Raw genomic sequence first — 16,231 nt, 5'->3', positions numbered from 1 at the left:
GGGAGCAGGTGTGTTAAATGTGGTGTTATCGCTCTCACACTCTCTCATACTGGTCACTGGAAGTTCAACATGGCACCTCATGGCAAAGAACTCTCTGAGGATCTGAAAAAAAGAATTGTTGCTCCACATAAAGATGGACTATTTATAAGAAAGTTGCAAAGACCCTAAAACTGAGCTGCAGCACGGTGGGCAAGACCATACAGCGGTTTCACAGGACAGGCTCCACTCAGAACAGGCCTTGCCATGGTCGACCAAAGAAGTTGAGTGCACGTGCTCAGCATCATATCCAGAAGTTGTCTTTGGAAAATATACATACGAGTGCTGCCAGCATTGCTGTAGAAGTTGAAGGGGTGGGGGGTCAGCCTGTCAGTGCACAGACCATACGCCGCACACTGCATCAAATTGGTCTGCATATATATATATATATATATATATATATATATATATATATACACATATACATACATACATATATACATGCGTACATACACACACACATATATATTTCAAATTTATATTTTAAAACCATTATGAAATATAACTATTGCATAAATATGTTTTTTTCATGCTTTAAGTTACTTTACGGCAAAGGTTTGTACATGTTTATTTATGTATTTATGTGTGTATTTATGTATATATATATATGTGTGTGTATATATATGTGTACTTTAAACACACTATCCAATAAAAGTGAAGTTTTAAACTCCAAGATACTGTGCTCCTTGTATAACTATTTGCCTATGGTGCTATTTGGCCTGGAGTGAGCACGTTCAAAGTGGAGTTACCTGCAGGGGATTGGGCCAGAGGAATGTGATTGATGGACAAGTATAGCACAGCAATACTGCGAAAGCACTGAACATTTTACCGCAAGATCACATGGATTGTAAGAGAACAGTCAATCCACCTGAAAGAGGATACAGAGTTTGATATGGAGACAAGCCATTCCGGAGACCGGGTGAGAGAAGATTGCAAAAGTACAGCCGATGGTGCAGGGGCTGCCATATACAGTAAGTGCCAAACAAAGAATATTGTGTTTATTTTGCATTGCGCACACATAAGGCATTAAGAATAGTTTTTTGGCTGTGAATTGACCCATCTCCTCTGGCAAAGCTATATTCATTGTGTACTCTTCACTATCCTAGACCAAAAACTTCTTTAAAGATTCTCATATCTTTGAGCCCTTATAACTTTTTAAAATAATTTCCTATCAGATAGTGTTATTATGAGTGTAACTGTACTTTTAAATGTATTTTTGATGTACTTTGTGCAACTTTTTAATCAAGCATAACAGTTAAATAGAGCTCTGAAGTCGCTTTATCCCGACACGCGTTAAATTAAATTATGCTCGAGCGAACATGTTAACTTTCAACTTGTAATACATGCGCTACTTCCAACGAACGCAGAGAGATTAAACCCCTTATCGCTTGCGTGCAACTTTTAGCATGCCACTCAGAATCTAGCCCTAAATAAGTATATATAGGATTTCAATGGTTATAACACATAAATTCCTGTAAAATTTGAAATTATAGCAAAAAATTGCAAGTACATGTTTTATGGCACTATATCTTACCGTTGAAGTGTTTACCAACAAAAAGTCTTCAGAGTTAACACTCAGAGACGTACATCAACAAAATGGCTCAGTAAGGTAGATATCAAAGCATTCAACACCAAAAGATACATTCCAAAGAAGAAGAAAAAAATTCTTGGCTTAACCCTAACCACTCTACCTCTCACTGTAGATATTGCTAACACACATACTCTGCACTGATACCCTTAGGTTCCAGATACCCAAACACCTAAAAACTTCACAGAAGAAGTTGCACAATAATAGGCTGAAGACAAAGAGGTCTTTCTGGCTTGAAGCAAATAACTGATCAGGAGCTCAGCTTGTGCATTCAATTCCAGATCATTTAGCTTTGGGTATGTATCATATTGGGTTTTGAAATGTTAAAGACACCCTGCTATGACCCTAGATGAGCCTTTTTGCAGAAGGAAAGGTCTGTGTGTCGTATGGAGTAATCATCAACCAATTTGTAACCCATATTGCCTCTAAGGCATGAAATAATGTTGTGTTCAAACTCCATGGCAATATTTGATTGCAAACTAGATTATGGTCTTCTTTGTAGAGAAAATAAACTGCAGATGTTTTGCTCCTCTTCAAAAGAATGTATTTGTTTCTAGTATACGCTTTAAAAATATTTCTCAGCTGCCTGAAGCACACATTGCCAACATATTTTATGACATAATCTTACTATACAATAGTATTTTCTCCTCCTACCCAGGAGCACCATAATGCAAAGCCAGTGAGATAGATCCATTCATGATCTTATCGTAAAAAAATAATATGAAAATGTTATTTCTTATGGGACTCTTTCTGAATTCTATGGAGAGATTCATCTCAAATATTTTGATAACATGGATAAATTTCAAACCTTTTCTTTTTGAAAAAGGCCATCACCACGCTTACCTTTCCCTGCCTCTGGGAAACTATTTTATCCTAACTATTTAAGGCCTGAAATCATGTGGAGCAGCACTTTAATAATAGGTAGATACTGCTTAAATATGATTGGCTGATCTAACTCTAGCAATGTACAGCAGAAATGGTTATGCCTCGAAGGATAAACTGTGCTATAGAAAATATAACCACAACTACTGTAACAAGTCCATTACTTAGCACAAAAGCCTGTATGGAGTCTGACAGTAGCTGAGCTATGTTTTAATTCAATGTCCTATATTTTAGGGCAAAACCAATGGAAAAATAACCTTAACAAATGTACTTGTTTGCTTAAAGGGATATTCTACACCAGAATTTTTATTGTTTAAAAAGATAAATAATCCCTTTATTACCCATTCCCTAGTATTGCACAACCAACACTGCTATATAAATATACTTTTTACCTCTGTGATTACATTGTATCTAAGCCTCTGCAAACTGCCCCCTTACTTCAGTTCTTTTGAAAGACATCCATTTTAGTCAATCAGAGCTGGCTCACCTGAACTCCACGTGCGGGAGCACAGTGTTAACTATATGACACACATGAACTAACACCCTCTAATGGTGAAGAACTGTCAAAATGCCCTGTGAGAAGAGGCGGCCTTCAAGGGCTTAGAAATTAGCATATGAACCACCTAGGTTTAGCTTTGAACTAAGAATACTAAGAGAACAAAGCAAAATTGGTGATAGAAGTAAATTGAAAAATTGTGTAAATTTAGGTCTACAAGGAGAAACCAGAGAAAACTTGTGAAAGTGCTAGCTTAAAATATATTATGGCAGCAGAAACATGGCTGTGAATTCTTTTTTTCTTTTTAAGTATCAATAACTTTATTAGAAATCAAAAACAAAGATTACAAAATAGATAAGAAAAGAAAAGCATATACAAACAAACAGGGCAACAGATATATTTTCTTCAAAGGTATTTGCCATTTCAGGTGAATGAGACGATTCATTTTCTTTCAAATAATCAATCTCAGGCTAATAAATGGCAAGATGCTTTATGGTACTGAAGCAATTAGGAAATTTCCTTGTAAACCCTTCATAATATAACATTACTACAGTATTCTTAAACATCTCACAGACATATTAGAAGAAGGTAAAACAGTTACAAAGACATCTAGGTGATAAGAGGAAATTAACATATCCCATAGTGTGTTATATCCTTCCTTATAGACTAATAATCCAATGAAGTAGCGGGAGATGGCAAATATAGAGATTTAGCAAGATCTTATATAGCCCCCCCCAATATACTGTATTAACCTGTTACCCTATAGTTATACAATTAATCTGTATGTAGAGACCACAATCGGGTTAAGGGACATGAAACCCAAAATATTTCTTAAATGATACACATAAAGAATACAATTTTAAACGACTTTCTAATTTTCTTCTATTCCAATTCTATATCCAATTTGCTTCATTCATTTGGTATCCTTTACTAAAAAAACAACATGCACATGGGTGAGCCAATAACATTAAGCATATATCTGCAGCTACCAATCAGCAGCTCCTAAGCCTACCTAGGTATGCTTTTCAAGAAAGGATACTAAATAAACAAAACAAATTAAATAATAAAAGTTGTTTAAAATGACACGCTCTTTCTGAATTATGAAAGAATAAAGTTGGGTTGCATGTCCCTTTATTGACGAATATTTTTAATCTGTTAGTTAAATAATACTGAAAACCGTTCATATGAAAGGTTTTTTCAAGCGTCCCTGTTTAATATTGGAAAGGTTGCAGTAGGCGACATGATCACCAAATATGCAACATAGAACCTTGATTGCCACAGTCTCTACAGTTGCTCCTGGAAATATGTATTTAAACCTTTGTGAGGTCAGATACTGCTAACTCATCTGAACCTTTGTATTGGTTTCTATTGTACCGTTTGGTTGATGAAATTGTTGAAGGCCATTCCTTTGTGTAAAGAGTGGTTGGAAGTTATTTTGTCATGATTGTGTAAATGAGGGTAGATGGGTTTATAAAGATCAAATATGTAATAGCTAGGGACGGCATTATACATTACAATAAGGTACTGGCACACAGCAGGCATTATACACTACAATAAGGTACTGACACACAGCAGGCATTATACACTACACTAAGGTACTGACACACAGCAGGCATTATACACTACAATAAGGTACTGACACACAGCAGGCATTATACATTACAATAAGGTACTGACACACAGCAGGCATTATACATTACAATAAGGTACTGACACACAGCAGGCATTATACATTACAATAAGGTACTGGCACACAGCAGGCATTATACATTACAATAAGGTACTGGCACACAGCAGGCATTATACATTACAATAAGGTACTGGCACACAGCAGGCATTATACACTACAATAAGGTACTGACACACAGCAGGCATTATACACTACACTAAGGTACTGACACACAGCAGGCATTATACACTACAATAAGGTACTGACACACAGCAGGCATTATACATTACAATAAGGTACTGACACACAGCAGGCATTATACATTACAATAAGGTACTGACACACAGCAGGCATTATACATTACAATAAGGTACTGGCACACAGCAGGCATTATACATTACAATAAGGTACTGGCACACAGCAGGCATTATACACTACAATAAGGTACTGGCACACAGCAGGCATTATACACTACAATAAGGTACTGGCACACAGCAGGCATTATACATTACAAAAAGGTACTGACACACAGCAGGCATTATACACTACAATAAGGTACTGACACACAGCAGGCATTATACACTACAATAAGGTACTGACACACAGCAGGCATTATACATTACAATAAGGTACTGGCACACAGCAGGCATTATACACTACAATAAGGTACTGGCACACAGCAGGCATTATACATTACGATAAGGTACTGGCACACAGCAGGCATTATACATTACAATAAGGTACTGGCACACAGCAGGCATTATACACTACAATAAGGTACTGACACACAGCAGGCATTATACACTACAATAAGGTACTGGCACACAGCAGGCATTATACATTACGATAAGGTACTGGCACACAGCAGGCATTATACATTACAATAAGGTACTGGCACACAGCAGGCATTATACACTACAATAAGGTACTGGCACACAGCAGGCATTATACATTACAATAAGGTACTGGCACACAGCAGGCATTATACACTACAATAAGGTACTGGCACACAGCAGGCATTATACACTACAATAAGGTACTGGCACACAGCAGGCATTATACATTACAATAAGGTACTGGCACACAGCAGGCATTATACACTACAATAAGGTACTGGCACACAGCAGGCATTATACATTACAATAAGGTACTGGCACACAGCAGGCATTATACATTACAATAAGGTACTGACACACAGCAGGCATTATACATTACAATAAGGTACTGGCACACAGCAGGCATTATACATTACACTAAGGTACTGGCACACAGCAGGCATTATACACTACACTAAGGTACTGGCACACAGCAGGCATTATACATTACAATAAGGTACTGGCACACAGCAGGCATTATACATTACAATAAGGTACTGGCACACAGCAGGCATTATACATTACAATAAGGTACTGACACACAGCAGGCATTATACACTACAATAAGGTACTGGCACACAGCAGGCATTATACATTACAATAAGGTACTGACACACAGCAGGCATTATACACTACAATAAGGTACTGGCACACAGCAGGCATTATACATTACAGTAAGGTACTGACACACAGCAGGCATTATACACTACAATAAGGTACTGACACACGGCAGGCATTATACACTACAATAAGGTACTGGCACACAGCAGGCATTATACATTACAATAAGGTACTGGAACACAGCAGGCATTATACACTACAATAAGGTACTGGCACACAGCAGGCATTATACATTACAATAAGGTACTGGCACACAGCAGGCATTATACACTACAATAAGGTACTGGCACACAGCAGGCATTATACATTACAATAAGGTACTGGCACACAGCAGGCATTATACACTACAATAAGGTACTGACACACAGCAGGCATTATACACTACAATAAGGTACTGGCACACAGCAGGCATTATACACTACAATAAGGTACTGGCACACAGCAGGCATTATACACTACAATAAGGTACTGGCACACAGCAGGCATTATACACTACAATAAGGTACTGGCACACAGCAGGCGTTATACATTACAATAAGGTACTGGCACAAAGTGGGCATTATACATTACAATAAGGTACTGGCACACAGCAGGCGTTATACGTTACAATAAGGTACTGGCACAAAGTGGGCATTATACATTACAATAAGGTACTGGCACACAGCAGGCATTATACACTACAATAAGGTACTGGCACACAGCAGGCATTATACACTACAATAAGGTGGTACTGGCACACAGCAGGCATTATACACTACAATAAGGTACTGGCACACAGCAGGCATTATACATTACGATAAGGTACTGGCACACAGCAGGCATTATACACTACAATAAGGTACTGGCACACAGCAGGCATTATACATTACAATAAGGTACTGGCACACAGCAGGCATTATACATTACAATAAGGTACTGGCACACAGCAGGCATTATACATTACAATAAGGTACTGACACACAGCAGGCATTATACACTACAATAAGGTACTGGGACACAGCAGGCATTATACACTACAATAAGGTACTGGCACACAGCAGGCATTATACATTACAATAAGGTACTGACACACAGCAGGCATTATACACTACAATAAGGTACTGGCACACAGCAGGCATTATACATTACAGTAAGGTACTGGCACACAGCAGGCATTATACACTACAATAAGGTACTGGCACACAGCAGGCATTATACACTACAATAAGGTACTGGCACACAGCAGGCATTATACACTACAATAAGGTACTGGCACACAGCAGGCGTTATACATTACAATAAGGTACTGGCACAAAGTGGGCATTATACATTACAATAAGGTACTGGCACACAGCAGGCGTTATACGTTACAATAAGGTACTGGCACAAAGTGGGCATTATACATTACAATAAGGTACTGGCACACAGCAGGCATTATACACTACAATAAGGTACTGGCACACAGCAGGCATTATACACTACAATAAGGTGGTACTGGCACACAGCAGGCATTATACACTACAATAAGGTACTGGCACACAGCAGGCATTATACATTACGATAAGGTACTGGCACACAGCAGGCATTATACACTACAATAAGGTACTGGCACACAGCAGGCATTATACATTACAATAAGGTACTGGCACACAGCAGGCATTATACATTACAATAAGGTACTGGCACACAGCAGGCATTATACATTACAATAAGGTACTGACACACAGCAGGCATTATACACTACAATAAGGTACTGGGACACAGCAGGCATTATACACTACAATAAGGTACTGGCACACAGCAGGCATTATACATTACAATAAGGTACTGACACACAGCAGGCATTATACACTACAATAAGGTACTGGCACACAGCAGGCATTATACATTACAGTAAGGTACTGACACACAGCAGGCATTATACACTACAATAAGGTACTGACACACGGCAGGCATTATACACTACAATAAGGTACTGGCACACAGCAGGCATTATACATTACAATAAGGTACTGGAACACAGCAGGCATTATACACTACAATAAGGTACTGGCACACAGCAGGCATTATACATTACAATAAGGTACTGGCACACAGCAGGCATTATACACTACAATAAGGTACTGGCACACAGCAGGCATTATACATTACAATAAGGTACTGGCACACAGCAGGCATTATACACTACAATAAGGTACTGACACACAGCAGGCATTATACACTACAATAAGGTACTGGCACACAGCAGGCATTATACACTACAATAAGGTACTGGCACACAGCAGGCATTATACACTACAATAAGGTACTGGCACACAGCAGGCATTATACACTACAATAAGGTACTGGCACACAGCAGGCATTATACATTACAATAAGGTACTGGCACACAGCAGGCATTATACACTACAATAAGGTACTGGCACACAGCAGGCGTTATACATTACAATAAGGTACTGGCACAAAGTGGGCATTATACATTACAATAAGGTACTGGCACACAGCAGGCGTTATACGTTACAATAAGGTACTGGCACAAAGTGGGCATTATACATTACAATAAGGTACTGGCACACAGCAGGCATTATACACTACAATAAGGTACTGGCACACAGCAGGCATTATACACTACAATAAGGTGGTACTGGCACACAGCAGGCATTATACACTACAATAAGGTACTGGCACACAGCAGGCATTATACATTACGATAAGGTACTGGCACACAGCAGGCATTATACACTACAATAAGGTACTGGCACACAGCAGGCATTATACATTACAAAAAGGTACTGACACACAGCAGGCATTATACATTAAAATAAGGTACTGGCACACAGCAGGCATTATACACTACAATAAGGTACTGGCACACAGCAGGCATTATACATTACAATAAGGTACTGGCACACAGCAGGCATTATACACTACAATAAGGTACTGACACACAGCAGGCATTATACATTACAATAAGGTACTGGCACACAGCAGGCATTATACATTACAATAAGGTACTGGCACACAGCAGGCATTATACACTACAATAAGGTACTGACACACAGCAGGCATTATACATTACAATAAGGTACTGGCACACAGCAGGCATTATACACTACAATAAGGTACTGGCACACAGCAGGCATTATACATTACAATAAGGTACTGGCACACAGCAGGCATTATACATGTGACAGACCCTTCTGTCAGGACTGAAGGAGTTAACTGTGTTTAGCTTTAAGAAACTATTTTCTAAACACAAGTTGCTGGCTCCAGCTATAATTTAATTAGTGCTAAGCATTCTATTGTTTGATCACCTCCAGAGAGAAAACGCCTAAATGATAAGAAGAGCCAAGAGTGTCTTGTGGTTGAAGTGTTTAAGTAATATAATTCTATTGTATCATGTCAAAGGGCTTGTTCCCTCCATGTAATGTATAACATTCTTTCAACCCCCATCTGGGGGGGGGTCCAGACCTGCATAAATACTAGGCATAGCCTTTAAAAAAAAAAAAAAAAAAATAGCTAGGGACCACTTGATGGTTGAGAGCTACATCATTCTTCAAAAATGGTAAAGGACCTGAGGAATTTAGTTAATTTACTTAAAGGGAATGGCTGAATATGTGATACCTCATGACAGCTTAAAGAAGGCATTGTCCAGTATTTCTATATAAAAAGGTTTAGAATTAAAAAAAAAAAAAAAAAAGTTTCACTTGAAAAGGGTTAAACAGGACATCACACACACACAAAAATGTTTTAGTCATTCATATGAAAGAGCAGCATTTAAATGTATCTTTTAATAAACAATATATATTAAAACCTGTGTTAATTTAAAATAAAACACCATTATTAGTTGTGCACATCCTACTGATGCTAATTAGCAGGAAGTAAATATCAACCAATGAGCTTTAACAGGAAGTACCTATCAGCCAATGCGCATTGGTAGAAAGTACTCCTCAATCAATTAACATTAAGAGGAGGCATAAAACTAAAAACGACTGTGTTAGAAATTGTTTAATTAAAAGAACATGTTTAGTTGTTGCTCTTTGAATGACAGATATGTTTTGGGTACAGTGCACAAAATATACTAAAGATAATGCTACTTTAGTGCTCACTGGATATAACTACGTCAGCTCTATTGAAGGAGAGATATAAGCTTCCACATGGTAGAGAAGAAATATTGGGGGGGGGGGTCAGATCTAAAACAGACATTTTTCAAAATTAAATAAAAATATTTTGAATGGCAAATTTGTGACTTTTAAATATTTTTAATGTTTGGGCCTAAATCAGTTAGTACACACTGTACATACCTTGAGGGTAAGAACTTTAGTAACAGCTCCTGGAAGTCAATTCTCTCTTCTTTCTTACATTTGGTGTTCCGTACACGAGCAGAGCGTCTCTTAGCTGTCTCCCCTGCATCCTCAGATATTCTCTTTCTCTTCACGCCCTTCTTAGTCTTGTCACTAGTGGAAATGTCTGCTGCAAACAAAACCATACAGAATTGCAGTCAAATTAACATACACTGTCCTCATAGAAATCTATTGCTGGGGAAAGATTTTAAACCAGCGTCCGTAACAAAAAGTATAGGGGGGTTCTTTGCTAAGTAGGAGAGAGGATTGCCAACTGTGATTTAATTTAGCCCATATTTTGTTATTCAGAATCAAAACTAAACAAGAAACAATGGAATGAAATACACACAAAGGACCAACCTTTGTAAAATTCATAAACAAACAGTAAACTACATGATAGCAAATCTATATTTCAAACAACAAAAGCTTTGAGTGCACAAAAGAGTAGTTAAATAGATTTTTTTGTGGTTATACGCATATGATTTTACTCACTGGGGTAAATATATATCTTACTACTATTAATGTATGCTGCAAAGTATTGCCTGTATTGTCAATAATATCTCACCTTGTACAACTGAGCAATCCAGTACGCTGTGAGAAGTAACAGTGGGGGTAAGAGGGGGTATTGCAGGTATTGACTCTGTAACTGATATTACAGATGTGGTTGGGGTTGAAATTACTGAAGATTCCACAGTTGTTTTGATGACTTTGATGGATGGCAATGGAAGAATAAATGACGTTGGATCTCTATAATCTGTGAGATCAATTCTCTTTCCCAGACTAGGGCGAGGTGGCTCGCAAGTAGTGAGATGACGATACATGGTCAATAGGCTTTCACCAAGGCATTTCCATCTGGAGAGAAAACACAAAACTCCTTATGCAGACCAGATCAGATGTCACCTCTACAGTGAAAAACACAACATGAAACATACGTGAAGAATGGAAGAGGTTGCACAAGCTTTAGGTCTGGCTCCTGCTTTTTTACACACAGAGCTTGTTTCTTCCTGCGAAGCTCTAATGCTTCCTCCACAATGTTTCTTGCTTCTTCGTCACTTACATCAACTTCATGAATGGACATGTCACTGTGGAAGATAATGTTTCAATAATGAAATTAAAAGGTGATTAAAAAAATAAATATGCATTATGTATCATGAGTTAAGAACTGCATTGAAAAAATCTGCATTACAAAAAAAACTAAAATGTATGCATACCTGATAAATTTATTTATTTCTTGACACGGTGAGTCCACGGATCATCTAATTACTATTGGGAATATCCCTCCTGCCCAGCAGGAGGCAGCAAAGAGCACCACAGCAAAGCTGTTAATATCACCTCCCTTCCCTTTAACCCCCAGTCATTCGACCGAAGTAAAGGAAAGAAAGGAAGCAACAAGGTGCAGAGGTGTCTGAAGTTTATAACATACCAACATTGTGTCTAAAGAACAGGGCGGGCCGTGGACTCACCGTGTCAAGAAATAAATAAATTTATCAGGTAAGCATAAATTTTGTTTTCTTTCAAATGACACAATGAGTCCACGAATCATCTAATTACTATTGGGAATCAATACCCAAGCTAGAGTACACAGATGATAAGGGAGGGAGAAGACCGGGAACCTAAACAGAAGGCACCACTGCTTGAAGAACCTTTCTCCCAAAAGCTGCCTCAACCAAGGCAAAAGTGTCAAATTTATAGAATTTTGAAAAAGTGTGAAGAGAGGACCAAGTTGCAGCCTTGCAAATCTGTTCCACAGAAGCTTCATTTTTGAATGCCCAGGAAGAGGAAACAGCCCTCGTAGAATGAGCCGTAACACTCTCAGGAGGCTGCTGTCCAGCAGTTTCATAGGCAAAGCGAATAATACTCTTCAGCCACAAAGAAAGAGAAGTAGCCATAGCTTTCTGTCCCTTACGTTTCCCAGAGAATACCACAAACAGAGCAGAAGACTGACGAAAATCCTTAGTCGTCTGTAAATAGAATTTTAGTGCACATGCCACGTCAAATCTCCTGATTAATGTTCCGGTCTGAAACTACTTTAGGGAGAAACCCTAATTTGGTACGTAAAACCACCTTATCTGAATGAAAAATAAGGTAAGGAGACTCATACTGTAATGCAGCTCTGACACTCTACGAGCAAATTAAATCGCAACAAGAAACAAAACTTTCCAAGATAACAACTTAATATCTAAGGAATGCATAGGCTCAAACGGAGCCCCTTGAAGAACCTTAAGAACTAAATTAAGACTCCAGGGAGGAGTAACTGGTTTGAACACAGGCCTGATCCTGACCAAGGCCTGACAAAACGCTTGCACGTCTGGGACGTCCGCCAGACGCTTATGTAACAAAATAGACAAGGCAGATATTTGACCCTTTAGGGAACTTGCCAATAAACCCTTCTCCAAACCTTCTTGGTGAAAGGACAGAATTCTAGGAATCCTAATTCTACTCCAAGCCCTTGGAATCACACCAATATAGATATTTCCGCCATATTTTATGGTAAATCTTTCTAGTCACAGGTTTACGAGCCTGAATCAAGGTCTCAATTACCGATTCCGAAAATCCACACTTTGATAAAATTAAGCGTTCAATCTCCAAGCAGTCAGCTTCAGAGAAACTAGATTTGGATGAAGGAAGGGCCCTTGAAGTAGAAGGTCCTTCCTCAACGGAAGTCTCCAAGGTGGAAGAGATGACATGTCCATCAGGTCTGCATACCAAATCCACGCCGGTGCAATGAGGATCACCAACGCCCTTTCCTGCTTGATTCAAGCAATGACCCAAGGTAGAAGAGCAAACGGAGGAAATAGGTATGCGAGACTGAAAAACCAAGGTACCGCCAGAGCGTCTATCAGTACAGCCTGAGGGTCCCTTGACCTCGACCCGTACCTCGGGAGCTTGACATTCTGCAGAGATGCCATGAGATCCTATTCTGTCTGACCCAGGCTGGAAAACACTTCCGGATAGAGCGCCCACTCCCCCCGGGTGAAAGGTCTGCCTGCACAGGAAGTCCGTCTCCCAGTTGTCCACTCCTGGAATGTGGATCGCCAACAGACAGCAGTTGTGGGTCTCTGCCCACTGAATGATCTTGGCTACACTTTATTTACTGGCGCTATCTATTTTTTCTACCTCTGTCATGGCCAAGGAACTCTGAGTTCCTCCCTGATGGTTGATGTAAGTCACTGAGGTTATATTGTCCGACTGGAACCTGATGAACTGGGCCGAAGCTAACTGAGGCCAGGCCAGGAGAGCATTGAAGATCGCACTCAGTTCCAGAATGTTTAACGGTAGAACAGACTATGACCGAGCCCATGTTCCCTGAGCCTTTAGAGAGCCCCAGACTGCTCCCCATCCCAGAAGGCTGGCATCTGTTGTCACAATCACACAAGAGGGTCTGCGAAAGCAGGTTCCCTGGGAGAGATGATCCAGAGACAACCAGCAAAGTAGAGAATCTCTTGTCTCCTGCTCCAGTTGTAATCACGGAGACAGATCCGCATAATCCCCGTTACACTGCCTGAGCATGCTTAACTGCAGAGGTCTGAGGTGGAAACGGGTGATTGCGATGATGTTGATTGCCACTACCATCAGCCGGATTACCTCCATGCACTGAGCCATTGATGGCCAAGGAGAGGAATGAAGTGCTAGGCAAGAATCGAAAATCTTTGATTTCCTGACTTCTGTCAGAAAAATATTAATTGACAAGGAATCTATTATGGTTCCCATGAAAATGACCCTTGTATTTGGAACCAAGGAACTCTTTTCCAAATTCACCTTCCATCCGTGAGACTGCAGGAAAGATAACATTTCTGTGTGAAATCTTGCTTGTTAAAAGGAAGGTGTCTGAACTAGAATGTCGTCCAGATAAGGTGCCACTGCAATGCCCCACAATAGGAGCAGCGCTAGCAGTGATCCCAGAACCTTTGAGAAAATTCTGGGAGCTGGGGCAAGACCGAATGGAAGAGCCACAAACTGGAAGCGTTTGTCTAGAAATGCAAACCTTAGAAACTTGTGATGATCCCTGTGTATGGGAACATGCAGCTACGCACCCTTTAAATCCACCGTTTTCATAAATTGACCCTGTTGGACCCAAGGAAGAATGGAACGGATAGTTTCCATCTTGAAGGACAGCACTCTGAGGAATTTGTTTAGACTCTTGAAATCTAAAATCGTCTGAAGGTTCCCTCCTTTTTGGGAACCACAAACAGATTGAAATAGAACCCCTGACCCTGTTCCTGCATTGGAACAGGAACTATCACTCCCAGGTTGGAGAGGTCCAGAACACAGTGTAAGAACGCCTCTCTTTTTGTCTGGTCTACAGTTAATCTTGAAAGCAGAAACCTGCCCCTGGGATGAAGGGCTTTGAACGCTAGTTTGTATCCCTGGGACACGATGTCCACCGCCCAGGGATCCTGAACATCTCGAACCCAAGCCTGAGCGAAGAATGAAAGTCTGCCCCCCAACAAGATCCGGTCCCGGATCGGGGCAGACACTTCATGCTGCTTTTGATTCAATAGCAGGCTTTTTGGATTGTTATCCCTTGTTCCAATACAAATTGGGTCTCCAGGAAAGCTTGGACTGCTCCTGCTTGAAGGAGGAAGTGGAAGGATTTCCCTTGAAATTTCGAAAGGAACGAAAATTACTCTGACATCACTTTTTTTTATTTCTCTTATCCTGAGGGAGGTCATGTCCCTTTCCTCCTGTGATGTCAGAAATTATTTCCGTCAACCCCGGCCAAAACAAAGTCTTTCCTTTGTAAGGAATCGCCAAAAGTTTAGACTTAGATGACACATCCGCAGACAAAGATTTTAACCAAAAAGCTCTGCGGGCCAGTACGGCAAAACCGGAAATCATAGCTCCCAGCTTAATAACCTGAAGGGAAGCATCCGTGATAAATGAGTTGGGCAACTTAAGGGCCTTTATCCTATCCTGGATTTCTTCGAGGGGAGTGTCTGTCCGAATAGATTCAGACAATGCATCAAACCAGTATGCTGCCGCACTAGTGACAGTAGCAATGCAAACCGCGGGTTGCCATTGTAAACCCTGGTGTACATAAATTTTCTTGAGTAACCCCTTTAACTTCTTATCCATAGGATCCTTAAAGGAACAACTATCCTCTATAGGAATAGTAGTTCTTTTGGCTAGCGTGGAAATGGAGAAAAAGGGATACCCGGTCTCTCCCATTCCCAATAATCTCAGTAGCTCGATCTGGTACAGGAAAAACTTCCACCATGGAAGGTACATCAAAATATTTATTTAGCTTACTGGATTTTTTAGAATTTACAACGACCATGGTGTCGCTGTCGTCCAGAGTAGCTAAAACCTCCTTGAGTAACAGACGGAGGTGTTCTAGCTTAAACCTGAAGGATACAACTTCAGTATCAGTAGGAGGAATTGCCCTGTCTGAGTCTGAGATTTCACCCTCAGATGCTACCGAAGTATCCTCCTCCTCAGGCTTCTGGGAAGGGGAATTTGAAGAGGCAACAACTGTGTCAGTAACCTCACTCACTGATTGTTTACTTTTCCTCTTGCGCTTTCCCTGCAGCATGGGAAAAGCAGATAATGCATCAGAAACCGCAGAGGACATGAGGGAAGCGATGATTTGCAAGGTAACTCCAGGTGGAGTAGTGGAGGAAGCGCAGGGCACTGGCTGTATGGACGCCAAGTTTTGGGACACTTGAGGAGAAAGCTGCGGCATATATTGAACATTGTCAGAAGGTTCCTGAACAGCATCCGCCCCAGACAATGTTTGCCCAG

General features: G+C 40.1%; 1 protein-coding gene across 1 annotated transcript in view; it reads right to left on the bottom strand.

The window, feature by feature from the left end:
* The window catches only part of CABIN1 (calcineurin binding protein 1), a 1,089,846-nt gene that overhangs the window by 946,158 nt on the left and 127,457 nt on the right, over positions 1–16,231 (bottom strand). The window contains exons 8-10 of the mRNA XM_053701973.1: positions 11,422–11,571; positions 11,055–11,341; positions 10,451–10,616 (exon numbers count right to left, since the gene is read on the bottom strand). Coding sequence (XP_053557948.1) covers positions 10,451–10,616; positions 11,055–11,341; positions 11,422–11,571 — 603 coding nt within the window. The remainder of the gene's footprint in view (positions 1–10,450; positions 10,617–11,054; positions 11,342–11,421; positions 11,572–16,231) is intronic.

The sequence above is a fragment of the Bombina bombina genome, chromosome 2 (assembly GCF_027579735.1).
Source record: "Bombina bombina isolate aBomBom1 chromosome 2, aBomBom1.pri, whole genome shotgun sequence".
Taxonomy (NCBI): domain Eukaryota; kingdom Metazoa; phylum Chordata; class Amphibia; order Anura; family Bombinatoridae; genus Bombina; species Bombina bombina.
This window is presented reverse-complemented; position numbering and strand designations above follow the sequence as displayed.